At 52.3% G+C, this 27,827-nt stretch overlaps 1 protein-coding gene across 4 annotated transcripts in view; it reads right to left on the bottom strand.

Moving 5' to 3' along the window:
- LOC140409375 (dynactin subunit 1-like) overlaps positions 1-27,827 on the bottom strand; it is a 276,463-nt gene that overhangs the window by 103,813 nt on the left and 144,823 nt on the right. For all 4 annotated transcript variants that reach the window (XM_072497822.1, XM_072497823.1, XM_072497824.1 and 1 more), the window contains 2 exons: positions 24,192-24,396; positions 14,264-14,342 (listed from right to left, as the gene is read on the bottom strand). In XM_072497822.1, the coding sequence (XP_072353923.1) occupies positions 14,264-14,342; positions 24,192-24,396 (284 nt within the window). The remainder of the gene's footprint in view (positions 1-14,263; positions 14,343-24,191; positions 24,397-27,827) is intronic.

Genomic DNA, 27,827 nt, shown 5'->3' with positions numbered 1-27,827 from the left:
TGGGGGTTCAGTGAATTGTCCATGTTAAATTGCCCCCTAGTGTCCAGGGATGTGGGGGTTCGGTGGATTGCCCATGTTAAATTGCCCCCGGGTGTCAGGGATGTGGGGGTTCGGTGGATTGTCCATGTTAAATTGCCCCCTAGTGTCCAGGGATGTGGGGGTTCAGTGGATTGCCCATGTTAAATTGCCCCCGGGTGTCAGGGATGTGGGGGTACGGTGGATTGTCCATGTTAAATTGCCCCCTAGTGTCAGGGATGTGGGGGTTCGGTGGATTGTCCATGTTAAATTGCCCCCTAGTGTCCAGGGATGTGGGGGTTCAGTGGATTGCCCATGTTAAATTGCCCCCGGGTGTCAGGTATGTGGGGGTTCAGTGGATTGCCCATGTTAAATTGCCCCCGGGTGTCAGGGATGTGGGGGTTCGGTGGATTGTCCATGTTAAATTGCCCCCTAGTGTCCAGGGATGTGGGGGTTCGGTGGATTGTCCATGTTAAATTGCCCCCTAGTGTCCAGGGATGTGGGGGTTCAGTGGATTGTCCATGTTAAATTGCCCCAGTGTCAGGGATGTGGGGGTTCAGTGAATTGTCCATGTTAAATTGCCCCCGGGTGTCAGGGATGTGGGGGTTCGGTGGATTGTCCATGTTAAATTGCCCCCTAGTGTCCAGGGATGTGGGGGTTCGGTGGATTGTCCATGTTAAATTGCCCCAGTGTCAGGGATGTGGGGGTTCAGTGAATTGTCCATGTTAAATTGCCCCCTAGTGTCCAGGGATGTGGGGGTTCAGTGGATTGTCCATGTTAAATTGCCCCAGTGTCAGGGATGTGGGGGTTCAGTGAATTGTCCATGTTAAATTGCCCCCGGGTGTCAGGGATGTGGGGGTTCAGTGGATTGTCCATGTTAAATTGCCCCAGTGTCAGGGATGTGGGGGTTCAGTGAATTGTCCATGTTAAATTGCCCCAGTGTCAGGGATGTGGGGGTTCAGTGAATTGTCCATGTTAAATTGCCCTAGTGTCAGGGATGTGGGGGTTCAGTGAATTGTCCATGTTAAATTGCCCTAGTGTCCAGGGATGTGGGGGTTCGGTGGATTGTCCATGTTAAATTGCCCCCTAGTGTCCAGGGATGTGGGGGTTCGGTGGATTGCCCCCGGGTGTCAGGGATGTGGGGGTTCGGTGGATTGTCCATGTTAAATTGCCCCATAGTGTCCAGGGATGTGGGGGTTCGGTGGATTGTCCATGTTAAATTGCCCCCTAGTGTCAGGGATGTGGGGGTTCGGTGGATTGTCCATGTTAAATTGCCCCCTAGTGTCAGGGATGTGGGGGTTCAGTGGATTGCCCGTGTTAAATTGCCCCCTAGTGTCCAGGGATGTGGGGGTTCAGTGGATTGTCCATGTTAAATTGCCCCCGGGTGTCAGGGATGTGGGGGTTCAGTGGATTGTCCATGTTAAATTGCCCCCTAGTGTCAGGGATGTGGGGGTTCGGTGGATTGTCCATGTTAAATTGCCCCCTAGTGTCAGGGATGTGGGGGTTCGGTGGATTGCCCCCGGGTGTCAGGGATGTGGGGGTTCGGTGGATTGTCCATGTTAAATTGCCCCATAGTGTCCAGGGATGTGGGGGTTCGGTGGATTGTCCATGTTAAATTGCCCCCTAGTGTCAGGGATGTGGGGGTTCGGTGGATTGTCCATGTTAAATTGCCCCCGGGTGTCAGGGATGTGGGGGTACGGTGGATTGTCCATGTTAACTTGCCCCCGGGTGTCAGGGATGTGGGGGTTCAGTGGATTGTCCATGTTAAATTGCCCCCGGGTGTCAGGGATGTGGGGGTTCAGTGGATTGTCCATGTTAAATTGCCCCCTAGTGTCCAGGGATGTGGGGGTTCAGTGGATTGTCCATGTTAAATTGCCCCCTAGTGTCAGGGATGTGGGGGTTCGGTGGATTGTCCATGTTAAATTGCCCCCTAGTGTCAGGGATGTGGGGGTTCGGTGGATTGTCCATGTTAAATTGCCCCCGGGTGTCAGGGATGTGGGGGTTCAGTGGATTGTCCATGTTAAATTGCCCCCTAGTGTCAGGGATGTGGGGGTTCGGTGGATTGTCCATGTTAAATTGCCCCAGTGTCAGGGATGTGGGGGTTCAGTGGATTGTCCATGTTAAATTGCCCTAGTGTCCAGGGATGTGGGGGTTCGGTGGATTGTCCATGTTAACTTGCCCCCGGGTGTCAGGGATGTGGGGGTTCGGTGGATTGTCCATGTTAAATTGCCCCCGGGTGTCAGGGATGTGGGGGTTCGGTGGATTGTCCATGTTAAATTGCCACCTAGTGTCCAGGGATGCGGGGGTTCAGTGGATTGTCCATGTTAAATTGCCACCTAGTGTCCAGGGATGTGGGGGTTCAGTGGATTGTCCATGTTAAATTGCCACCTAGTGTCCAGGGATGTGGGGGTTCGGTGGATTGTCCATGTTAAATTGCCCCCGGGTGTCAGGGATGTGGGGGTTCAGTGGATTGTCCATGTTAAATTGCCACCTAGTGTCCAGGGATGTGGGGGTTCGGTGGATTGTCCATGTTAAATTGCCCCCTAGTGTCCAGGGATGTGGGGGTTCGGTGGATTGTCCATGTTAAATTGCCCCCGGGTGTCAGGGATGTGGGGGTTCAGTGGATTGTCCATGTTCAATTGCCCCCTAGTGTCCAGGGATGTGGGGGTTCGGTGGATTGTCCATGTTAAATTGCCCCCTAGTGTCAGGGATGTGGGGGTTCAGTGGATTGTCCATGTTAAATTACCCCCTAGTGTCAGGGATGTGGGGGTTCGGTGGATTATCCATGTTAAATTGCCCCCGGGTGTCAGGGATGTGGGGGTTCAGTGGATTGTCCATGTTAAATTGCCCCCGGGTGTCAGGGATGTGGGGGTTCGGTGGATTGTCCATGTTAAATTGCCCCCTAGTGTCAGGGATGTGGGGGTTCGGTGGATTGTCCATGTTAAATTGCCCCCTAGTGTCAGGGATGTGGGGGTTCGGTGGATTGTCCATGTTAAATTGCCCCCTAGTGTCAGGGATGTGGGGGTTCAGTGGATTGTCCATGTTAAATTGCCACCTAGTGTCCAGGGATGTGGGGGTTCGGTGGATTGTCCATGTTAAATTGCCCCCGGGTGTCAGGGATGTGGGGGTTCAGTGGATTGTCCATGTTCAATTGCCCCCTAGTGTCCAGGGATGTGGGGGTTCGGTGGATTGTCCATGTTAAATTGCCCCCTAGTGTCAGGGATGTGGGGGTTCAGTGGATTGTCCATGTTAAATTACCCCCTAGTGTCCAGGGATGTGGGGGTTCGGTGTATTGCCCGTGTTAAATTGCCACCTAGTGTCCAGGGATGTGGGGGTTCAGTGGATTGTCCATGTTAAATTGCCCCCGGGTGTCAGGGATGTGGGGGTTCAGTGGATTGTCCATGTTAAATTGCCCTAGTGTCCAGGGATGTGGGGGTTCGGTGGATTGTCCATGTTAAATTGCCCCCTAGTGTCCAGGGATGTGGGGGTTCAGTGGATTGTCCATGTTAAATTGCCCCAGTGTCAGGGATGTGGGGGTTCAGTGGATTGCCCATGTTAAATTGCCCCCTAGTGTCCAGGGATGTGGGGGTTCAGTGGATTGTCCATGTTAAATTGCCCCAGTGTCAGGGATGTGGGGGTTCAGTGGATTGTCCATGTTAAATTGCCCCAGTGTCAGGGATGTGGGGGTTCAGTGGATTGCCCATGTTAAATTGCCCCAGTGTCAGGGATGTGGGGGTTCGGTGGATTGCCCCAGTGTCAGGGATGTGGGGGTTCAGTGGATTGTCCATGTTAAATTGCCCCCTAGTGTCCAGGGATGTGGGGGTTCAGTGGATTGTCCATGTTAAATTGCCCCCTAGTGTCCAGGGATGTGGGGGTTCGGTGGATTGTCCATGTTAAATTACCCTAGTGTCCAGGGATGTGGGGGTTCGGTGTATTGCCCGTGTTAAATTGCCACCTAGTGTCCAGGGATGTGGGGGTTCAGTGGATTGTCCATGTTAAATTGCCCCCGGGTGTCAGGGATGTGGGGGTTCAGTGGATTGTCCATGTTAAATTGCCCTAGTGTCCAGGGATGTGGGGGTTCGGTGGATTGTCCATGTTAAATTGCCCCCTAGTGTCCAGGGATGTGGGGGTTCAGTAGATTGTCCATGTTAAATTGCCCCAGTGTCAGGGATGTGGGGGTTCAGTGGATTGTCCATGTTAAATTGCCCCAGTGTCAGGGATGTGGGGGTTCAGTGGATTGTCCATGTTAAATTGCCCCCGGGTGTCAGGGATGTGGGGGTTCGGTGAATTGTCCATGTTAAATTGCCCCCTAGTGTCAGGGATGTGGGGGTACGGTGGATTGTCCATGTTAAATTGCCCCCGGGTGTCAGGGATGTGGGGGTTCGGTGGATTGTCCATGTTAAATTGCCCCAGTGTCAGGGATGTGGGGGTTCAGTGGATTGTCCATGTTAAATTGCCCCCTAGTGTCCAGGGATGTGGGGGTTCAGTGGATTGTCCATGTTAAATTGCCCCATAGTGTCCAGGGATGTGGGGGTTCGGTGGATTGTCCATGTTAAATTGCCCCCTAGTGTCCAGGGATGTGGGGGTTCAGTGGATTGTCCATGTTAAATTGCCCCATAGTGTCCAGGGATGTGGGGGTTCGGTGTATTGTCCATGTTAAATTGCCCCAGTGTCAGGGATGTGGGGGTTCAGTGGATTGTCCATGTTAAATTGCCCCATAGTGTCCAGGGATGTGGGGGTTCGGTGTATTGTCCATGTTAAATTGCCCCAGTGTCAGGGATGTGGGGGTTCAGTGGATTGTCCATGTTAAATTGCCCCAGTGTCAGGGATGTGGGGGTTCAGTGGATTGTCCATGTTAAATTGCCCCCTAGTGTCCAGGGATGTGGGGGTTCGGTGGATTGTCCATGTTAAATTGCCCCCTAGTGTCCAGGGATGTGGGGGTTCGGTGGATTGTCCATGTTAAATTGCCCCCTAGTGTCCAGGGATGTGGGGGTTCGGTGGATTGCCCATGTTAAATTGCCCCCTAGTGTCAGGGATGTGGGGGTTCGGTGGATTGTCCATGTTAAATTGCCCCCTAGTGTCAGGGATGTGGGGGTTCAGTGGATTGTCCATGTTAAATTGCCCCCTAGTGTCAGGGATGTGGGGGTTCGGTGGATTGTCCATGTTAAATTGCCCCCGTGTGTCAGGGATGAGGGGGTTCGGTGGATTGTCCATGTTAAATTGCCCCCTAGTGTCAGGGATGTGGGGGTTCGGTGGATTGTCCATGTTAAATTGCCCCCTAGTGTCAGGGATGTGGGGGTTCAGTGGATTGTCCATGTTAACTTGCCCCCTAGTGTCCAGGGATGTGGGGGTTCAGTGGATTATCCATGTTAACTTGCCCCCTAGTGTCAGGGATGTGGGGGTTCAGTGGATTGTCCATGTTAAATTGCCCCCGTGTGTCAGGGATGAGGGGGTTCGGTGGATTGTCCATGTTAAATTGCCCCCGTGTGTCAGGGATGAGGGGGTTCGGTGGATTGTCCATGTTAAATTGCCCCCTAGTGTCAGGGATGTGGGGGTTCAGTGGATTGTCCATGTTAACTTGCCCCCTAGTGTCCAGGGATGTGGGGGTTCAGTGGATTATCCATGTTAACTTGCCCCCTAGTGTCAGGGATGTGGGGGTTCAGTGGATTGTCCATGTTAAATTGCCCCCTAGTGTCAGGGATGTGGGGGTTCGGTGGATTGTCCATGTTAAATTGCCCCCTAGTGTCCAGGGATGTGGGGGTTCAGTGGATTGTCCATGTTAAATTGCCCCAGTATCAGGGATGTGGGGGTTCAGTGAATTGTCCATGTTAAATTGCCCCAGTATCAGGGATGTGGGGGTTCAGTGAATTGTCCATGTTAAATTGCCCTAGTGTCAGGGATGTGGGGGTTCGGTGGATTGTCCCTGTTAAATTGCCCCAGTGTCAGGGATGTGGGGGTTCGGTGGATTGCCCCAGTGTCAGGGATGTGGGGGTTCAGTGGATTGTCCATGTTAAATTGCCCCAGTATCAGGGATGTGGGGGTTCAGTGAATTGTCCATGTTAAATTGCCCCAGTATCAGGGATGTGGGGGTTCAGTGAATTGTCCATGTTAAATTGCCCTAGTGTCCAGGGATGTGGGGGTTCAGTGGATTGTCCATGTTAAATTGCCCTAGTGTCAGGGATGTGGGGGTTCAGTGAATTGTCCATGTTAAATTGCCCCAGTATCAGGGATGTGGGGGTTCAGTGAATTGTCCATGTTAAATTGCCCCCTAGTGTCCAGGGATGTGGGGGTTCGGTGGATTGCCCATGTTAAATTGCCCCCGGGTGTCAGGGATGTGGGGGTTCGGTGGATTGTCCATGTTAAATTGCCCCCTCGTGTCCAGGGATGTGGGGGTTCAGTGGATTGCCCATGTTAAATTGCCCCCGGGTGTCAGGGATGTGGGGGTACGGTGGATTGTCCATGTTAAATTGCCCCCTAGTGTCCAGGGATGTGGGGGTTCAGTGGATTGCCCATGTTAAATTGCCCCCGGGTGTCAGGGATGTGGGGGTTCAGTGGATTGTCCATGTTAAATTGCCCCCGGGTGTCAGGGATGTGGGGGTTCGGTGGATTGTCCATGTTAAATTGCCCCCTAGTGTCCAGGGATGTGGGGGTTCGGTGGATTGTCCATGTTAAATTGCCCCCTAGTGTCCAGGGATGTGGGGGTTCAGTGGATTGTCCATGTTAAATTGCCCCAGTGTCAGGGATGTGGGGGTTCAGTGAATTGTCCATGTTAAATTGCCCCCGGGTGTCAGGGATGTGGGGGTTCGGTGGATTGTCCATGTTAAATTGCCCCCTAGTGTCCAGGGATGTGGGGGTTCGGTGGATTGTCCATGTTAAATTGCCCCAGTGTCAGGGATGTGGGGGTTCAGTGAATTGTCCATGTTAAATTGCCCCCTAGTGTCCAGGGATGTGGGGGTTCAGTGGATTGTCCATGTTAAATTGCCCCAGTGTCAGGGATGTGGGGGTTCAGTGAATTGTCCATGTTAAATTGCCCCCGGGTGTCAGGGATGTGGGGGTTCAGTGGATTGTCCATGTTAAATTGCCCCAGTGTCAGGGATGTGGGGGTTCAGTGAATTGTCCATGTTAAATTGCCCCAGTGTCAGGGATGTGGGGGTTCAGTGAATTGTCCATGTTAAATTGCCCTAGTGTCAGGGATGTGGGGGTTCAGTGAATTGTCCATGTTAAATTGCCCTAGTGTCCAGGGATGTGGGGGTTCGGTGGATTGTCCATGTTAAATTGCCCCCGGGTGTCAGGGATGTGGGGGTTCAGTGGATTGTCCATGTTAAATTGCCCCCTAGTGTCAGGGATGTGGGGGTTCGGTGGATTGTCCATGTTAAATTGCCCCCTAGTGTCAGGGATGTGGGGGTTCGGTGGATTGCCCCCGGGTGTCAGGGATGTGGGGGTTCGGTGGATTGTCCATGTTAAATTGCCCCATAGTGTCCAGGGATGTGGGGGTTCGGTGGATTGTCCATGTTAAATTGCCCCCTAGTGTCAGGGATGTGGGGGTTCGGTGGATTGTCCATGTTAAATTGCCCCCTAGTGTCAGGGATGTGGGGGTTCAGTGGATTGCCCGTGTTAAATTGCCCCCTAGTGTCCAGGGATGTGGGGGTTCAGTGGATTGTCCATGTTAAATTGCCCCCGGGTGTCAGGGATGTGGGGGTTCAGTGGATTGTCCATGTTAAATTGCCCCCTAGTGTCAGGGATGTGGGGGTTCGGTGGATTGTCCATGTTAAATTGCCCCCTAGTGTCAGGGATGTGGGGGTTCGGTGGATTGCCCCCGGGTGTCAGGGATGTGGGGGTTCGGTGGATTGTCCATGTTAAATTGCCCCATAGTGTCCAGGGATGTGGGGGTTCGGTGGATTGTCCATGTTAAATTGCCCCCGGGTGTCAGGGATGTGGGGGTACGGTGGATTGTCCATGTTAAATTGCCCCCGGGTGTCAGGGATGTGGGGGTTCGGTGGATTGTCCATGTTAAATTGCCCCCTAGTGTCAGGGATGTGGGGGTTCAGTGGATTGCCCATGTTAAATTGCCCCCGGGTGTCAGGGATGTGGGGGTTCGGTGGATTGCCCCCGGGTGTCAGGGATGTGGGGGTTCAGTGAATTGTCCATGTTAAATTGCCCCCTAGTGTCCAGGGATGTGGGGGTTCGGTGGATTATCCATGTTAAATTGCCCCCTAGTGTCCAGGGATGTGGGGGTTCAGTGGATTGCCCGTGTTAAATTGCCCCCTAGTGTCCAGGGATGTGGGGGTTCAGTGAATTGTCCATGTTAAATTGCCCCCGGGTGTCAGGGATGTGGGGGTTCAGTGGATTGTCCATGTTAAATTGCCCCCTAGTGTCAGGGATGTGGGGGTTCAGTGGATTGTCCATGTTAAATTGCCCCCGGGTGTCAGGGATGTGGGGGTTCGGTGGATTGCCCCCGGGTGTCAGGGATGTGGGGGTTCGGTGGATTATCCATGTTAAATTGCCCCCTAGTGTCAGGGATGTGGGGGTACGGTGGATTGTCCATGTTAAATTGCCCCCGGGTGTCAGGGATGTGGGGGTTCGGTGGATTGCCCCCGGGTGTCAGGGATGTGGGGGTTCGGTGGATTATCCATGTTAAATTGCCCCCTAGTGTCAGGGATGTGGGGGTACGGTGGATTGTCCATGTTAAATTGCCCCCGGGTGTCAGGGATGTGGGGGTTCGGTGGATTGTCCATGTTAAATTGCCCCCGGGTGTCAGGGATGTGGGGGTTCGGTGGATTGTCCATGTTAAATTGCCCCCTAGTGTCAGGGATGTGGGGGTTCAGTGGATTGTCCATGTTAAATTGCCCCAGTGTCAGGGATGTGGGGGTTCGGTGGATTGTCCATGTTAAATTGCCCCAGTGTCAGGGATGTGGGGGTTCGGTGGATTGCCCGTGTTAAATTGCCCCCGGGTGTCAGGGATGTGGGGGTTCGGTGGATTGTCCATGTTAAATTGCCCCAGTGTCAGGGATGTGGGGGTTCGGTGGATTGTCCATGTTAAATTGCCCCCTAGTGTCCAGGGATGTGGGGGTTAGGTGGATTGTCCATGTTAAATTGCCCCAGTGTCAGGGATGTGGGGGTTCAGTGAATTGTCCATGTTAAATTGCCCCCTAGTGTCCAGGGATGTGGGGGTTCAGTGGATTGTCCATGTTAAATTGCCCCAGTGTCAGGGATGTGGGGGTTCAGTGAATTGTCCATGTTAAATTGCCCCCGGGTGTCAGGGATGTGGGGGTTCAGTGGATTGTCCATGTTAAATTGCCCCAGTGTCAGGGATGTGGGGGTTCAGTGGATTGTCCATGTTAAATTGCCCCCTAGTGTCCAGGGATGTGGGGGTTCGGTGGATTGTCCATGTTAAATTGCCCCAGTGTCAGGGATGTGGGGGTTCAGTGGATTGTCCATGTTAAATTGCCCTAGTGTCAGGGATGTGGGGGTTCAGTGAATTGTCCATGTTAAATTGCCCTAGTGTCCAGGGATGTGGGGGTTCGGTGGATTGTCCATGTTAAATTGCCCCCGGGTGTCAGGGATGTGGGGGTTCAGTGGATTGTCCATGTTAAATTGCCCCCTAGTGTCAGGGATGTGGGAGTTCGGTGGATTGTCCATGTTAACTTGCCCCCGGGTGTCAGGGATGTGGGGGTTCGGTGGATTGTCCATGTTAAATTGCCCCATAGTGTCCAGGGATGTGGGGGTTCGGTGGATTGTCCATGTTAAATTGCCCCCTAGTGTCAGGGATGTGGGGGTTCGGTGGATTGCCCCCGGGTGTCAGGGATGTGGGGGTTCGGTGGATTGTCCATGTTAAATTGCCCCCTAGTGTCCAGGGATGTGGGGGTTCAGTGGATTGTCCATGTTAAATTGCCCCCTAGTGTCCAGGGATGTGGGGGTTCAGTGGATTGTCCATGTTAAATTGCCCCCTAGTGTCCAGGGATGTGGGGGTTCAGTGGATTGTCCATGTTAAATTGCCCCCTAGTGTCCAGGGATGTGGGGGTTCGGTGGATTATCCATGTTAAATTGCCCCCTAGTGTCCAGGGATGTGGGGGTTCAGTGGATTGCCCGTGTTAAATTGCCCCCTAGTGTCCAGGGATGTGGGGGTTCAGTGGATTGTCCATGTTAAATTGCCCCCTAGTGTCCAGGGATGTGGGGGTTCGGTGAATTGTCCATGTTAAATTGCCCCCGGGTGTCAGGGATGTGGGGGTTCAGTGGATTGTCCATGTTAAATTGCCCCCTAGTGTCCAGGGATGTGGGGGTTCAGTGGATTGCCCGTGTTAAATTGCCCCCTAGTGTCCAGGGATGTGGGGGTTCAGTGGATTGTCCATGTTAAATTGCCCCCTAGTGTCCAGGGATGTGGGGGTTCGGTGGATTGTCCATGTTAAATTGCCACCTAGTGTCCAGGGATGTGGGGGTTCAGTGGATTGTCCATGTTAAATTGCCCCCGGGTGTCAGGGATGTGGGGGTTCAGTGGATTGTCCATGTTAAATTGCCCCCTAGTGTCAGGGATGTGGGGGTTCGGTGGATTGTCCATGTTAAATTGCCCCCGGGTGTCAGGGATGTGGGGGTTCGGTGGATTGTCCCTGTTAAATTGCCCCCGGGTGTCAGGGATGTGGGGGTTCGGTGGATTGTCCATGTTAAATTGCCCCCTAGTGTCCAGGGATGTGGGGGTTCGGTGGATTGTCCATGTTAAATTGCCCCCTAGTGTCAGGGATGTGGGGGTACGGTGGATTGTCCATGTTAAATTGCCCCCTAGTGTCCAGGGATGTGGGGGTTCGGTGGATTGTCCATGTTCAATTGCCCCCTAGTGTCCAGGGATGTGGGGGTTCAGTGGATTGTCCATGTTAAATTGCCCCAGTGTCAGGGATGTGGGGGTTCGGTGGATTGTCCATGTTAAATTGCCCCCGGGTGTCAGGGATGTGGGGGTTCAGTGGATTGTCCATGTTAAATTGCCCCCTAGTGTCAGGGATGTGGGGGTACGGTGGATTGTCCATGTTAAATTGCCCCCTAGTGTCAGGGATGTGGGGGTTCGGTGGATTGTCCATGTTAAATTGCCCCCTAGTGTCAGGGATGTGGGGGTTCGGTGGATTGTCCATGTTAAATTGCCCCCGGGTGTCAGGGATGTGGGGGTTCGGTGGATTGTCCATGTTAAATTGCCCCCGGGTGTCAGGGATGTGGGGGTTCAGTGGATTGTCCATGTTAAATTGCCCCATAGTGTCCAGGGATGTGGGGGTTCAGTGGATTGTCCATGTTAAATTGCCCCATAGTGTCCAGGGATGTGGGGGTTCAGTGGATTGCCCGTGTTAAATTGCCCCCTAGTGTCCAGGGATGTGGGGGTTCAGTGGATTGTCCATGTTAAATTGCCCCCTAGTGTCCAGGGATGTGGGGGTTCGGTGAATTGTCCATGTTAAATTGCCCCCGGGTGTCAGGGATGTGGGGGTTCAGTGGATTGTCCATGTTAAATTGCCCCCTAGTGTCCAGGGATGTGGGGGTTCAGTGGATTGCCCGTGTTAAATTGCCCCCTAGTGTCCAGGGATGTGGGGGTTCAGTGGATTGTCCATGTTAAATTGCCCCCTAGTGTCCAGGGATGTGGGGGTTCGGTGGATTGTCCATGTTAAATTGCCACCTAGTGTCCAGGGATGTGGGGGTTCAGTGGATTGTCCATGTTAAATTGCCCCCGGGTGTCAGGGATGTGGGGGTTCAGTGGATTGTCCATGTTAAATTGCCCCCTAGTGTCAGGGATGTGGGGGTTCGGTGGATTGTCCATGTTAAATTGCCCCCGGGTGTCAGGGATGTGGGGGTTCGGTGGATTGTCCCTGTTAAATTGCCCCCGGGTGTCAGGGATGTGGGGGTTCGGTGGATTGTCCATGTTAAATTGCCCCCTAGTGTCCAGGGATGTGGGGGTTCGGTGGATTGTCCATGTTAAATTGCCCCCTAGTGTCAGGGATGTGGGGGTACGGTGGATTGTCCATGTTAAATTGCCCCCTAGTGTCCAGGGATGTGGGGGTTCGGTGGATTGTCCATGTTCAATTGCCCCCTAGTGTCCAGGGATGTGGGGGTTCAGTGGATTGTCCATGTTAAATTGCCCCAGTGTCAGGGATGTGGGGGTTCGGTGGATTGTCCATGTTAAATTGCCCCCGGGTGTCAGGGATGTGGGGGTTCAGTGGATTGTCCATGTTAAATTGCCCCCTAGTGTCAGGGATGTGGGGGTACGGTGGATTGTCCATGTTAAATTGCCCCCTAGTGTCAGGGATGTGGGGGTTCGGTGGATTGTCCATGTTAAATTGCCCCCTAGTGTCAGGGATGTGGGGGTTCGGTGGATTGTCCATGTTAAATTGCCCCCGGGTGTCAGGGATGTGGGGGTTCGGTGGATTGTCCATGTTAAATTGCCCCCGGGTGTCAGGGATGTGGGGGTTCGGTGGATTGCCTCCGGGTGTCAGGGATGTGGGGGTTCGGTGGATTATCCATGTTAAATTGCCCCCGGGTGTCAGGGATGTGGGGGTTCGGTGGATTATCCATGTTAAATTGCCCCCGGGTGTCAGGCATGTGGGGGTTCGGTGGATTGCCCCCGGGTGTCAGGGATGTGGGGGTTCGGTGGATTGCCCGTGTTAAATTGCCCCCGGGTGTCAGGGATGTGGGGGTTCGGTGGATTGCCCCAGTGTCAGGGATGTGGGGGTTCGGTGGATTGCCCATGTTAAATTGCCCCCGGGTGTCAGGGATGTGGGGGTTCAGTGGGAATAGGCGAGGAGGGCCGGGGAGTGATCCTGGGTGGGCTGCTCTTTCGGAGGGTTGGTGCAGACACGGGTCGGATGGCCTCCTTCGCACTGTCGGGATTCAACGGATACCAGAGTGTTAACAGAGGTTGGTCGAGATAATGGATGTATGGGGACCATCTTCCAAAATTCTACAGACTCTGAAGTAGTTCCTGAAAATTGGGAGGCAGCTAATGTTTAAGAAGGGAGAGAGAAAACCGGGAACGCCGGACCTGTTAGCCTTACATCAGCGGCAGGGAAATTGCTGAATGTATTGTAAAGGATGTGATAAATGGGACCTGGACAGTGACCTGATTGGGCATAGTCAGCGTGGATTTACAACGGGTAATCATATTTAACAAAGTTGAGTTTTTTGAAGGTATTACTAACAAAATGGACCACGGAGGGCGGATGAGCGCAGTATATTTGGACTTTCAGAAGGCTTTTGGGTAAAGTCCTCCACAGGAGGTTATTTAGCAAAATAAAAGCACAAACATGGGACAGGGACAAATCGCTGTCTTCGACTGAGGATTGGCCAACAGGCAGAAAACAGAGAAGAGGAATAAACGGGTCATTCCCATGTTGGCAGTCTGTGGGTGAGGATCAATACTTGGGGCCCCAGCTGTTCACAATATGCATCAATGATTTGGATGTGGGCACCAAATGTAATATTTCCAATTTTACAGGTGTAATAAAGCTAGACAGGAATGTGCGTTGCGAGGAGATGTAAAGTGGCTATAGGAGAATTTGGTCAGACATAATGTGGAGAAATGTGAGGTAATCCAGTCTGATAGAAGGAGATGTGTAGAATCTTTCCTAAATGGTAAGAAATTAGAAAGTGTAGATGTACAAAGGGACCTGGGTGTCCTTGTCCATTAGTCACGGAGGCCAACATGCATGTGCAGCAAGCTTTAGGAAGGCATGGAATGTCTCCATCACAAGAGGGTGAGCGTACAGGAGCAGTGAGGTCTGACTCCAATTGTATAGGAGGTCAGGTAGGCTGCGCTCATCCACCCTCCGTGGTCCATTTTGTTAGTAATACCTTCAAATAACTCAACTTTGTTAAATATGATTACCCGTTGTAAATCCACGCTGACTATGCCCAATCAGGTCACTGTCCAGGTCCCATTTATCACAGTACCTGCAGCACTGGGTGTAGATTAGGTCCCCTTACCTCAGATAGGATATTATTGCCACAGAGGGAGTGCGGGAAAGGTTCACCAGACTTCTCCCAGGGACTGTCTCATGGAGGAGAAACTGGGAAAGTGGGCCGGTATTCTCTCGAGTTTCGAGGAATCACAGGTGATCTCATTGAGACGGACACAACACTTAAAGGGACAGTCAGTGTAGATGAGGGAAGATGGTTCGCTTGGTTTGAGCATCTGGGGCCAGGGGGCATAATTTCAAATTAAGGGGGCAGTCACTTAGGACCGAGATGAGGAGAATGTGTCAACACCGAGGGTTCCATCACTGACCTGACAAGAGCTTCCTTCAGTCGGCCATTCTGTTCCTCCAGCTGTTTGACATGGTAACTGGACGCAGCCCCATCAGTCCCTGCAAACAACAAACCAGCTCTCAACAACTGTGACAACAAAGCTGCCCGGACATTCACATCCCCATTCCCAAACTGTCACATTCCATCAGGAGAATCCTCAAAACCAACCGTGACAGTGCGGCACTCCCTCAGTACTGACCCTCTGACAGTGCAGCACTCCCTCAGTACTGACCCTCTGACAGTGCAGCACTCCCTCAGTACTGACCCCCTGACAGTGCGGCACTCCCTCAGTACTGACCCTCTGACAGTGCGGCGCTCCCTCAGTACTGACCCTCTGACAGTGCGGCACTCCCTCAGCACTGATCCTCTGACAGTGCAGCACTCCCTCAGTACTGACCCCCTGACAGTGCGGCGCTCCCTCAGTACTGACCCTCTGACAGTGCGGCACTCCCTCAGTACTGACCCTCTGACAGTGCGGCACTCCCTCAGTACTGACACTCTGACAGTGCGGCTCTCCCTCAGTACTGACCCCCTGACAGTGCGGCACTCCCTCAGTACTGACCCTCTGACAGTGCAGCACTCCCTCAGTACTGACCCTCTGACAGTGCGGCACTCCCTCAGTACTGACCCTCTGACAGTGCGGCACTCCCTCAGTACTGACCATCAGACAGTGCAGCACTCCCTCAGTACTGACCCCCTGACAGTGCAGCACTCCCTCAGTACTGACACTCTGACAGTGCGGCACTCCCTCAGTACTGACCCTCTGACAGTGCGGCACTCCCTCAGTACTGACCCCCTGACAGTGCAGCACTCCCTCAGTACTGACACTCTGACAGTGCGGCACTCCCTCAGTACTGACACTCTGACAGTGCGGCACTCCCTCAGTACTGACCCTCTGACAGTGCGGCACTCCCTCAGTACTGACCCCCTGACAGTGCAGCACTCCCTCAGTACTGACCCTCTGACAGTGCGGCGCTCCCTCAGTACTGACACTCTGACAGTGCGGCACTCCCTCAGTACTGACACTCTGACAGTGCGGCACTCCCTCAGTACTGACCCTCTGACAGTGCGGCACTCCCTCAGTACTGACCCTCTGACAGTGCGGCACTCCCTCAGTCCTGACCCCCTGACAGTGCAGCACTCCCTCAGTACTGACACTCTGACAGTGCGGCGCTCCCTCAGTACTGACCCTCTGACAGTGCAGCACTCCCTCAGTACTGACACTCTGACAGTGCGGCACTCCCTCAGTACTGACCCTCTGACAGTGCGGCGCTCCCTCAGTACTGATCCCCTGACAGTGCAGCACTCCCTCAGCACTGACCCTCTGACAGTGCGGCACTCCCTCAGTACTGACCCTCTGACAGTGCAGCACTCCCTCAGTACTGACCCTCTGACACTGCAGCGCTCCCTCAGTACTGACACTCTGACAGTGCGGCACTCCCACAGTACTGACCCTCTGACAGTGCGGCACTCCCTCAGTACTGACCCTCTGACAGTGCGGAGCTCCCTCAGTACTGACCCTCTGACAGTGCGGAGCTCCCTCAGTACTGACCCTCTGACAGTGCGGCACTCCCTCAGTACTGACCCTCTGACAGTGCGGCACTCCCTCAGTGCTGACCCTCTGACAGTGCAGCACTCCCTCAGTACTGACCCTCTGACAGTGAGGCACTCCCTCAGTACTGACCCTCTGACAGTGCGGCGCTCCCTCAGTCCTGACTCTCTGACAGTGCGGCACTCCCTCAGTACTGACCCTCTGACAGTGCGGCGCTCCCTCAGTACTGACTCTCTGACAGTGTGGAACTCCCTCAGTACTGACTCTCTGACAGTGCAGCACTCCCTCAGTACTGACTCTCTGACAGTGCGGCGCTCCCTCAGTACTGACCCTCTGACAGTGCGGCGCTCCCTCAGTACTGATCCTCTGACAGCGCAGCACTCCCTCAGTACGGACCCTCTGACAGTGCAGCACTCCCTCAGTACGGACCCTCTGACAGTGCAGCACTCCCTCAGTACGGACCCTCTGACAGTGCAGCACTCCCTCAGTACTGACCCTCTGACAGTGCAGCACTCCCTCAGTACTGACCCTCTGACAGTGCGGCACTCGCTCAGTACTGACTCTCTGACCGTGCTGCACTCCCTCAGTACGGACCCTCTGACAGTGCAGCACTCCCTCAGTACTGACCCTCTGACAGTGCGGCACTCCCTCAGTACGGACCCTCTGACAATGCAGCACTCCCTCAGTACTGACCCGCTGACAGTGCAGCGCTCCCTCAGTACTGACCCTCTGACAATGCGGCGCTCCCTCAGTACTGACCCTCTGACAGTGCGGCACTCCCTCAGTACTGACCCTCTGACAGTGCAGCACTCCCTCAGTACTGACCCTCTGACAGTGCGGCACTCCCTCAGTACTGACCCTCTGACAGTGCAGCACTCCCTCAGTACTGACCCTCTGACAGTGCGGCACTCCCTCAGTACTGACCCTCTGACAGTGCGGCACTCCCTCAGTACTGACCCTCTGACAGTGCGGCACTCCCTCAGTACTGACCCTCTGACAGTGCAGCACTCCCTCAGTCCTGACCCTCTGACAGTGCAGCACTCCCTCAGTACTGACACTCTGACAGTGCAGCACTCCCTCAGTACTGACCCTCTGACAGTGCGTCACTCCCTCAGTACTGACCCTCTGACAGTGCAGCACTCCCTCAGTACTGACCCTCTGACAGTGCGGCACTCCCTCAGTACTGACTCTCTGACAGTGCAGCACTCCCTCAGTACTGACCCTCTGACAGTGCGGCACTCCCTCAGTACTGACTCTCTGACAGTGCGGCACTCCCTCAGAATTGACCCTCTGACAGTGCAGCACTCCCTCAGTACTGACCCTCTGACAGTGCGGCACTCCCTCAGTACTGACCCTCTGACAGTGCAGCACTCCCTCAGTACTGACACTCTGACAGTGCAGCACTCCCTCAGTACTGACCCTCTGACAGTGCAGCACTCCCTCAGTACTGACCCTCTGACAGTGCGGCGCTCCCTCAGTACTGACCCTCTGACAGTGCGGCGCTCCCTCAGTACTGACCCTCTGACAGTGCAGCACTCCCTCAGTACTGACCCTCTGACAGTGCAGCACTCCCTCAGTACTGACCCTCTGACAGTGCGGCGCTCCCTCAGTACTGACCCTCTGACAGTGCAGCACTCCCTCAGTACTGACCCTCTGACAGTGCAGCACTCCCTCAGTACTGATCCTCTGACAGTGCAGCACTCCCTCAGTACGGACCCTCTGATAGTGCAGCGTGCCCTCAGTACTGACCCTCTGACAGTGCGTCACTCCCTCAGTACTGACCCTCTGACAGTGCGGCACTCCCTCAGTACTGACCCTCTGACAGTGCAGCACTCCCTCAGTACTGACCCTCTGACAGTGCAGCACTCCCTCAGTACTGACCCACTGACAGTACGGCACTCCCTCAGTACTGACCCTCTGACAGTGCGGCACTCCCTCAGTACTGACCCTCTGACAGTGCGGCACTCCCTCAGTACTGACCCTCTGACAGTGCGGCACTCCCTCAGTACTGACCCTCTGACAGTGCGGCACTCCCTCAGTACTGACCCTCTGACAGTGCGGCACTCCCTCAGTACTGACCCTCTGACAGTGCGGCACTCCCTCAGTACTGACCCTCTGACAGTGCGGCACTCCCTCAGTACTGACCCTCTGACAGTGCGGCACTCCCTCAGTACTGACCCTCTGACAGTGCGGCACTCCCTCAGTACTGACCCTCTGACAGTGCGGCACTCCCTCAGTACTGACACTCTGACAGTGCAGCACTCCCTCAGTACTGACCCTCTGACAGTGCGTCACTCCCTCAGTACTGACCCTCTGACAGTGCGGCACTCCCTCAGTACTGACCCTCTGACAGTGCGGCACTCCCTCAGAATTGACCCTCTGACAGTGCGGCACTCCCTCAGTACTGACCCTCTGACAGTGCGGCACTCCCTCAGTACTGACCCTCTGACAGTGCAGCACTCCCTCAGTACTGACCCACTGACAGTGCGGCACTCCCTCAGTACTGACCCTCTGACAGTGCGGCACTCCCTCAGTACTGACCCTCTGACAGTGCAGCACTCCCTCAGTACTGACCCTCTGACAGTGCGGCACTCCCTCAGTACTGACCCTCTGACAGTGCGGCACTCCCTCAGTACTGACCCTCTGACAGTGCAGCACTCCCTCAGTACTGACCCTCTGACAGTGCAGCACTCCCTCAGTACTGACCCTCTGACAGTGCAGCACTCCCTCAGTACTGACCCTCTGACAGTGCAGCACTCCCTCAGTACTGACCCTCTGACAGTGCGGCACTCCCTCAGTACTGACCCTCTGACAGTGCGGCACTCCCTCAGTACTGACACTCTGACAGTGCAGCACTCCCTCAGTACTGACCCTCTGACAGTGCGTCACTCACTCAGTACTGACCCTCTGACAGTGCGGCACTCCCTCAGTACTGACCCTCTGACAGTGCGGCACTCCCTCAGAATTGACCCTCTGACAGTGCGGCACTCCCTCAGTACTGACCCTCTGACAGTGCGGCACTCCCTCAGTACTGACCCTCTGACAGTGCAGCACTCCCTCAGTACTGACCCACTGACAGTGCGGCACTCCCTCAGTACTGACCCTCTGACAGTGCGGCACTCCCTCAGTACTGACCCTCTGACAGTGCAGCACTCCCTCAGTACTGACCCTCTGACAGTGCAGCACTCCCTCAGTACTGACCCTCTGACAGTGCGGCACTCCCTCAGTACTGACCCTCTGACGGTGCGGCACTCCCTCAATACTGACCCTCTGACAGTGCGGCACTCCCTCAGTAGTGCTGTACACCCTCAGTACTGGCCCACCAGTACAAAGAACAATACAGGAACAGGCCCTACGGCCCTCCAAGCCTGCGCCGATCACGTGTCCTATTCAGACCAACCGCCGGTATCCTTCTATACCCCGTCTGTTCATGTGTCTATCCAGGTAAGTCTGAAAGTTCGCTAACATATTTGCCTTAACCACCTCACGTGGCCGTGCATTCCAGGCCACCACCACCCTGTGTGTAAACAACTGCCCCCGCACATCTCCACTGAACCTTTCCCCCCTCACCTTGAACTTGTGCCCCCTTGTAATTGTCATTTCCGCCCTGGGAAAAAACCTCTCAATACCCCTAATAATTTTATAAACTTCTATCAGGTCACCCTCTCTAGGGAGAACAATCCCAGTTTATTCAATCTCTCCTCATAGCTAATACCCTCCATACCAGGCAACACCCTGGTAAACCTTTTCTGTACGCTCTCCAAAGCCTCCACATCCTTCTGATAGTGCGGTGACCAGAATTGGACACAGTATCCCAAATGTGGCCTAACCAACGTTCTATATAATTGTAACAATTTTCGAACTTTTATACTCGATACCCCGTCCGATGAAGGCAAGCACGTCATTTGCATTCTTTACCACTATTTCCACCTGTGCTGCCCCTTTTAATGATCTGTGGACCTGCACACCAGGATTTCTGTGTCTCTATGCTCCTGATGGTTCTGCCATTTATTTTAAAGCTCCCACCTGAATTGGTTCTACCAAAATGCATCACCTCGCATTTGTCCGGGTTAAACTCCATCTGCCATTTCTCTGCCCAATTTAGCAGCCGATCTATATCCTGTTGTATTCTCTGACAATCTTCATCACTATCCGCAACTCCTGCAATCTTAGTATCATCCGCAAACTTGCTAATCAGACCCGCTATGTTTTCTTCCAAGTCATTTATATATATAATTACAAAGAGCAGAGGTTCCAGTACTGATCCCGGCAGAACACCACTAGTTACAGACCTCCATTCGAAAAAACACCCTTCCACTGCTACCTTCTGTCTTCTATGGCCAAGCCAGTTCTGAATCCATCCAGCTAGTTTACCCCCTGACCCCATGTGATTTAATCTTTTGCACCAGCCTGCCATGGGGGACCTTATCAAATGCTTTACTAAAGTCCATGTGGACAACATCCACAGCCCTTCCCTCCTCAATCATTTTTGTCACTTCCTCAAAAACTTCAATCAAATTAGTGAGACATGACCTCCCTCGTACAAAACCGTGCTGCCTGTCGCTAATAAAACCATTCACTTCCAAATATGCATGGATCCTATCTCTGAGAATCTTTTCCAACAATTTCACTATCACTGACGTCAAGCTCACTGGCCTATAATTACCCGGATTATCCTTGCAACCCTTCTTAAATAACGGGACACCATTGTCTATCCTCCAATCTTCTGGGATCTCACCTGTGGCCAATGAGGATGCAAAGATTACTGTCAGAGGCCCAGCGATTTCTTAGAACATTACAGCGCAGTACAGGCCCTTCGGCCCTCGATGTTGCACCGACCTGTGAAACCACTCTAAAGCCCATCTGCACTATTCCCTTATCGTCCATATGTCTATCCAATGACCATTTGAATGCCCTTAGTGCTGGCGAGTCCACTACTGTTGCAGGCAGGGCATTCCACGCCCTTACTACTCTCTGAGTAAAGAACCTACCTCTGACATCTGTCCTATATCTATCTCCCCTCAATTTAAAGCTATGTCCCCTCGTGCTAGACATCACCATCCGTGGAAAAAGGCTCTCACTGTCCACCCTATCTAATTCTCTGATCATCTTGTATGCCTCAATTAAGTCACCTCTTAACCTTCTCTCTAACGAAAACAGCCTCAAGTCCCTCAGCCTTTCCTCATAAGATCTTCCCTCCATACCAGGCAACATTCTGGTAAATCTCCTCTGCACCCTTTCCAATGCTTCCACATCCTTCCTATAATGCGGCGACCAGAATTGCACGCAATACTCCAAATGCGGCCGCACCAGAGTTTTGTACAGCTGCAACATGACCTCATGGCTCCGAAACTCAATCCCTCTACCAATAAAAGCTAACACACCGTATGCCTTCTTAACAACCCTCTCAACTTGGGTGGCAACTTTCAGGGATCTATGTACATGGACACCGAGGTCTCTCTGCTCATCCACACTACCAAGAATCTTACCATTAGCCCAGTACTCTGTCTTCCTGTTATTCCTTCCAAAATGAATCACCTCACACTTTTCTGCATTAAACTCCATTTGCCACCTCTCAGCCCAGCTCTGCAGCTTATCTATGTCCCTCTGTAACTTGTAACATCCTTCTGCACTGTCCACAACTCCACCGCCTTTAGTGTCATCTGCAAATTTACTCACCCATCCTTCTACGCCCTCCTCCAGGTCATTTATAAAAATGACAAACAGCAGTGGCCCCAAAACAGCTCCTTGTGGTACACCACTAGTAACTGGACTCCAGTCTGAACATTTCCCATCAACCACCACCCTTTGTCTTCTTCCAGCTAGCCAATTTCTGATCCAAACTGCTAAATCACCCTGAATCCCATGCCTCCGTATTTTCTGCAGTAGCCTACCGTGGGGAACCTTATCAAACGCTTTACTGAAATCCATATACACCACATCAACTGCTTTACCCTCATCCACCTGTTTGGTCACCTTCTCAAAGAACTCTATAAGGTTTGTGAGGCACGACCTACCCTTTACAAAACCGTGTTGACTATCTCTAATCAAATTATTCCTTTCCAGATGATTATACATCCTATCTCTTATAAACCTTTCCAAGACTTTGCCCACAACAAAAGTAAGGCTCAGTGGTCTATGGTTACCGGGGTTGTCTCTACTCCCCTTCTTGAACAAGGGGACAACATTTGCTATCCTCCAATCTTCTGGCACTATTCCTGTAGACAAATATGACTTAAAGATCAAGGCCAAAGGCTCGGCAATCTCCTCCCTAGCTTCCCAGAGAATCCTAGGATAAATCCCATCTGGCCCAGGGGACGTATCTATTTTCACACTTTCCAGAATTGTTAACACCTCCTCTTTATGAACCTCAAGCCCTTCTAGTCTAGTAGCCTGAATCTCAGTATTCTCCTCAACAACATTGTCTTTTTCCTGCGTGAATACTGACGAAAAATATTCATTTAGCATCTCTCCTATCTCCTCGGACTCCAAGCACAACTTCCCACTACTGTCCTTGACTGGCCCTACTCTTACCCTAGTCATTCTTTTATTCCTGACAGGCCAGAATTCCTTGTTAGGCCAGAATTTATCGCCCATCCCTCGTTGCCCTTCAGAAGGTGGGGGTGAGCTGCCTTCTTGAACCACACAGTCCTTGAGGTGTAGGCACATCCACTGTGCTGTTCGGGAGGGAGTTCTAGGATGTTGCCCCAGCGACAGTGAAGGAACGGCGATATATTTCCAAGTCAGGGTGGTGAGTGACTTGGAGGGGAGCCTCCAGGCGGTGGGGGTCCCAGGTATCTGCTGCTCTTGTCCTTCTAGATGGCAGTGGTCGTGGGTTTGGAAGGTGCTGTCTCAGGAACCTTGGTGAGTTGTTGCAGTGCAACTTGTAGACGGTACACACGGCTGCTACTGTGTCGGTGGTGGAGGGATTGAATGTTTGTGGAAGGGGAGCAATCAAGCGGGGCTGCTTTGTCCTGGATGGTGTCGAGCTTCTTGAGTGTTGTTGGAGCTGTGCTCATCCAGGCAAGTGGAGAGTATTCCATCACACTCCTGACTTGTGCCTTGTGGATGGTGGACAGGCTTTGGGGAGTCAGGAGGTGGGTTACTCTTCGCAGGATTCCCAGCCTCTGACCTGCCCTGATAGCCACAGTATTAATGTGGCTACGAAAGAGAAAATGCTGGAAAATCTCAGCAGGTCTGGCAGCATCTGTAGGGAGAGAAAAGAGCGAACGTTTCGAGTCCGATGACTCTTTGTCAAAGCTAACAGAGAAAGTGGGAAATATTTATACTGTGGTGTTCCCTCTCTCCAGATGCTGCCAGGCCTGCTGAGATTTTCCAGCATTTTCTCTTTTGTTTCAGATTTCCAGCATCCGCAGTAATTTGCTTTTATTAATGTGGCTGGGTCCAGTTCAGTTTCTGATCAATGGTAACCCCAGGATGTTGATTGTGGGGATTCAGCAATGGTAATGCCGTTGAATGTCACGGGGCGGTGGTTAGATCCTCTCTTTGAGAGACAATCATTGCCGGGCCCTTGTGTGGCGTGAATGTAACTTGTCACTTGTCAGCCCCGAGCCTGGATATTGTCCAGGTCTTGCTGCATTTGGACAGGGACTGCTTCAGTGTCTGAGGAGTCGCGAATGGTCCTGAATATTGTAATAATCTTTATTATTGTCACAAGTAGGTTTACATTAACACTGCAATGAAGTTACTGTGAAAAGCCCCTAGTCGCCACACTCCGGCGCCTGTTCGGGTACACAGAGGGAGGATTCAGAATGTCCAATTCACCTAACAGCACGTCTTTCGGGACTTGTGGGAGAAAACCGGAGCACCCGGAGGAAACCCACGCAGACACGGGGAGAACGTGCAGACTCCGCACAGACAGTGACCCAAGCTGGGAATCAAACCTGGGACCCTGGAGCTGTGAAGCAACAGTGCTAACCACTGTGCTACCGTGCTGCCCTCGTACAGTGTCCTGGAGCTGAAGATGGTTGGGCCGAGGACACGACCCTGAGGAACTCCTGCAGTGATGTCCTGGAGCTGAGTTGATTGACCTCCAACCACCACAACATCTTCCTTTGTGCCGGGTACGACTCCAACCAGCGGAGAGTTTTCCCCGATTCCCATTGGCCCCAGTTTAGCTCGGGCTCCACGCCATACTCGGTCACATGCTGCCTTGGCATCAAGTAGTGCTGCGTGCCCTCAGTATTGGCCCATGGGCCCAGTGTGTTTGCAGTCTGCACCAGGGCACGAACTCAGGGGTTGAAGCCATGCTTTTGACTCTCAGCACTGATCCAGAATGGTTAGTAATTACTTCAGTGCCGAAAGGCCGTACCAACCATACTAAACTCATATTTACCTTTCTCCTCAATCTCATGTTTCAAGATCTCGAGGTCCATTGTCAGCTCTTCAACCTTCTCCTTCAAACTATCCACCTCCTGCTGGAGGGATTCTGCCCGCTCCTCTGCCATTTCTTTGTCCAGTGTTGCCATCTCAATGGCATCGGCTGTGTCAGCCATCTCCTCCATGTAGCGGTCCCGACTTTCAAGTGCATCCTTCGCTTCCTGAAGAGTCAAGAGGAGAAAGGGCTGAGACATATTCCCACCAATGAAACACAGCTAGCATACATAGAACATAGAACAATACAGCGCAGTACAGGCCCTTCGGCCCACGATGTTGCACCGAAACAAAAGCCATCTAACCTACACTATGCCATTATCATCCATATGCTTATCCAATAAACTTTTAAATGCCCTCAATGTTGGCGAGTTCACTACTGTAGCAGGTAGGGCATTCCACGGCCTCACTACTCTTTGCGTAAAGAATCTACCTCTGACCTCTGTCCTATATCTATTACCCCTCAGTTTAAAGTTATGTCCCCTCGTGCCAGCAATTTCCATCCGCGGGAGAAGGCTCTCACTGTCCACCCTATCCAACCCCCTGATCATTTTGTATGCCTCTATTAAGTCTCCTCTTAAACTTCTTCTCCCCAACGAAAACAACCTCAAGTCCATCAGCCTTTCCTCATAAGATTTTCCCTCCATACCAGGCAACATCCTGGTAAATCTCCTCTGCACCCGTTCCAAAGCCTCCACATCCTTCCTATAATGCGGTGACCAGAACTGTACGCAATACTCCAAATGCGGCCGTACCAGAGTTCTGTACAGCTGCAACATGACCTCCCGACTCCGGAACTCAATCCCTCTACCAATAAAGGCCAACACTCCATAGGCCTTCTTCACAACCCTATCAACCTGGGTGGCAACTTTCAGGGATCTATGTACATGGACACCTAGATCCCTCTGCTCATCCACACTTTCAAGAACTTTACCATTAGCCAAATATTCCGCATTCCTGTTATTCCTTCCAAAGTGAATCACCTCACACTTCTCTACATTAAACTCCATTTGCCACCTCTCAGCCCAGCTCTGCAGCTTATCTATATCCCTCTGTAACCTGCTACATCCTTCCGCACTGTCGACAACACCACCGACTTTAGTATCGTCTGCAAATTTACTCACCCACCCTTCTGCGCCTTCCTCTAGGTCATTGATAAAAATGACAAACAGCAACGGCCCCAGAACAGATCCTTGTGGTACGCCACTTGTAACTGAACTCCATTCTGAACATTTCCCATCAACCACCACCCTCTGTCTTCTTTCAGCTAGCCAATTTCTGATCCACATCTCTAAATCACCCTCAATCCCCAGCCTCCGTATTTTCTGCAATAGCCTACCGTGGGGAACCTTATCAAACGCTTTACTGAAATCCATATACACCACATCAACTGCTCTACCCTCGTCTACCTGTTCAGTCACCTTCTCAAAGAACTCAATAAGGTTTGTGAGGCATGACCTACCCTTCACAAAGCCATGCTGACTATCCCTGATCATATTATTCCTATCTAGATGATTATAAATCTTGTCTCTTATAATCCCCTCCAAGACTTTACCCACTACAGACAAACCTGAGCACTTCAATCCATCCTCAGTCCCAACCCCAGGAACTAAACACAGTGCAAAGAGAAACACATAATTAAGCAAAGTCTCAATATAAATAAACAGTTTCATTAAAACATCCCGGTATTGTAAGCAACAGGATAAAACCCTCGTCTGTTTCATGTTTCTCGTTTAATGCCTGTCCTACGGTCTGGTTTTAAAATGACAGACTTTTGGTTTTGAACTGACCCCCCCCCCCCCGCCGCAAGCCGCTACGCGAACTGAACCGGCAGGTTCGTTGGATTCAATATGATCTGTGGCATCGCCCACGATGGACTCTGCTACCAGCCAATCACCTCTTCTGGAATTTCGGACCTTGTCATATTTTCACTGGTGATTGGTCAAGCATTTCAGAATGTTCCGGAGAACCCAGGCACGCCAATTTGTAAAGTTGCTTTACTTTTGAGCTTGGGTAGGAGGCAGTACAAGGCAGATCTCTCTCTCTGCTCTCAGCTGGCCGATTTAAACTGCTTCCAGCCAACCTGGGGAAGTCCTTCTGGTTTCAAAGCCTCCAGGCATTTGTCAGGTCTGTGGGAATTTTAAATCTCGGTTTGGCAGGGTTGGTGATGTGGAACACTCTTTCGTATCAGCGGAGGCTGGCAATTAAAGTCCCCTCCAGCCGTCCTGTCAATGTTCCATTTCTGAGTTAAAGGCTGTGAAACTGAACTGTGGTTAAAGACCTTTCTCCCTGTCGTCCGTTCAACCTGCGGAGGACCTAGCCCAGCTCCACCTGCAGGAAGGTTTAAAAACCTAGTGAAATCCTCCGGTGAAGAATTCTAATATCACCTCAAGTGGGTCTGATGGCTAGACGGGCAGAGGTCCTACAAATGCAAGTGACTCTCTGGAGGGAATACTACCGCCTCCATGTTCTAATTGAAGACAACCATTAAGAAAGGCAAACCAACCAAGGAATTCGGCACTTTGGTGCCTTGGATGTTCGCGGACCACAAAAACCACAACCTCAGCAGCGAAGATCCTCACATAATAATAATAACAATCGCTATTGTCACAAGTAGGCTTCAATGAAATTACTGTGAAAAGCCCCTAATCTCTCATACCTCTAAATCCCTGTTGTTTCGAACCTTTCCTACCCCTTCACCGTGTGTCTGGATGGAGGGTGGGACTGGATTTGGGAATAGTGAGACTAGTAGACCACTGTTCCACTATTTGCATTATATGTTCATTGTTTGCTCTTGTTATAAACAGTGTTTTAAATGTTTTACTGCCTGTAATTCATTGGAGCAGTCAGGGGTTAAAGATCGGTGAAAAATGGACAAATGATTGGTTAATTCGCTGATGTTGGGACTCCGGGGTCTGTGGGGCTGGAACAGACTGAGCACTCGCCCAGGGCGCAGTAACGTTATGGAGAGATTGCCTCATGAACAAAGGTCACTTGGGACTCTACTGATTGGAATTTGGAAGAATGAGAGGTGATCCAATTTAAACCTGTTGGATTCTTCAGGGGCTGACTGGGTAAACGCTGAGAGGATGTTTCAGCTCGTGGCAGAGTCTCAGAATAAAGAGGCGCCAGATTAAGACGGCGATTTAGAGGGAGTTCTTCTCTCGGAGGTTTGCGCGTCTTTGGAACTCCTCGTCACAGAGAGGTGTGGGGGCCGAGTCCTTGTGCATATTTACAGCTGAGATAGATTCTTGATCATCAGGGCATCAAGAGTTATGTGGAAAGGGCAGGAAGGTGGATGTGAGGAATGTTGGAACAGCCAGGATCCCATTAAATGGTGGAGCAGGCTCGAGGGGCCGAATGGCCTCCTCCTGTTCCTATTTCTTACGGTCTTATGGTCTAATCCTGATAGTTAAGCACAGACCCAGCACTGCTCCAGCATGGACCCCTGTAATTACACACAGTTCCTGCTCCTATCATTGTATCCTATCATGTACAGAGCCCACAAATTCCAGCACCAACCGTAGCAAGTACAGTCCCAGCACCAGCCCACGTATAATTAAACACAACCCCAGCAATGACCTCAGTAATTAAACAC

The sequence above is a fragment of the Scyliorhinus torazame genome, chromosome 3 (assembly GCF_047496885.1).
Source record: "Scyliorhinus torazame isolate Kashiwa2021f chromosome 3, sScyTor2.1, whole genome shotgun sequence".
Classification (NCBI taxonomy): domain Eukaryota; kingdom Metazoa; phylum Chordata; class Chondrichthyes; order Carcharhiniformes; family Scyliorhinidae; genus Scyliorhinus; species Scyliorhinus torazame.
Note: the sequence above shows the minus strand (reverse complement) of the source record. Positions and strands in the feature narration are given on the sequence as shown.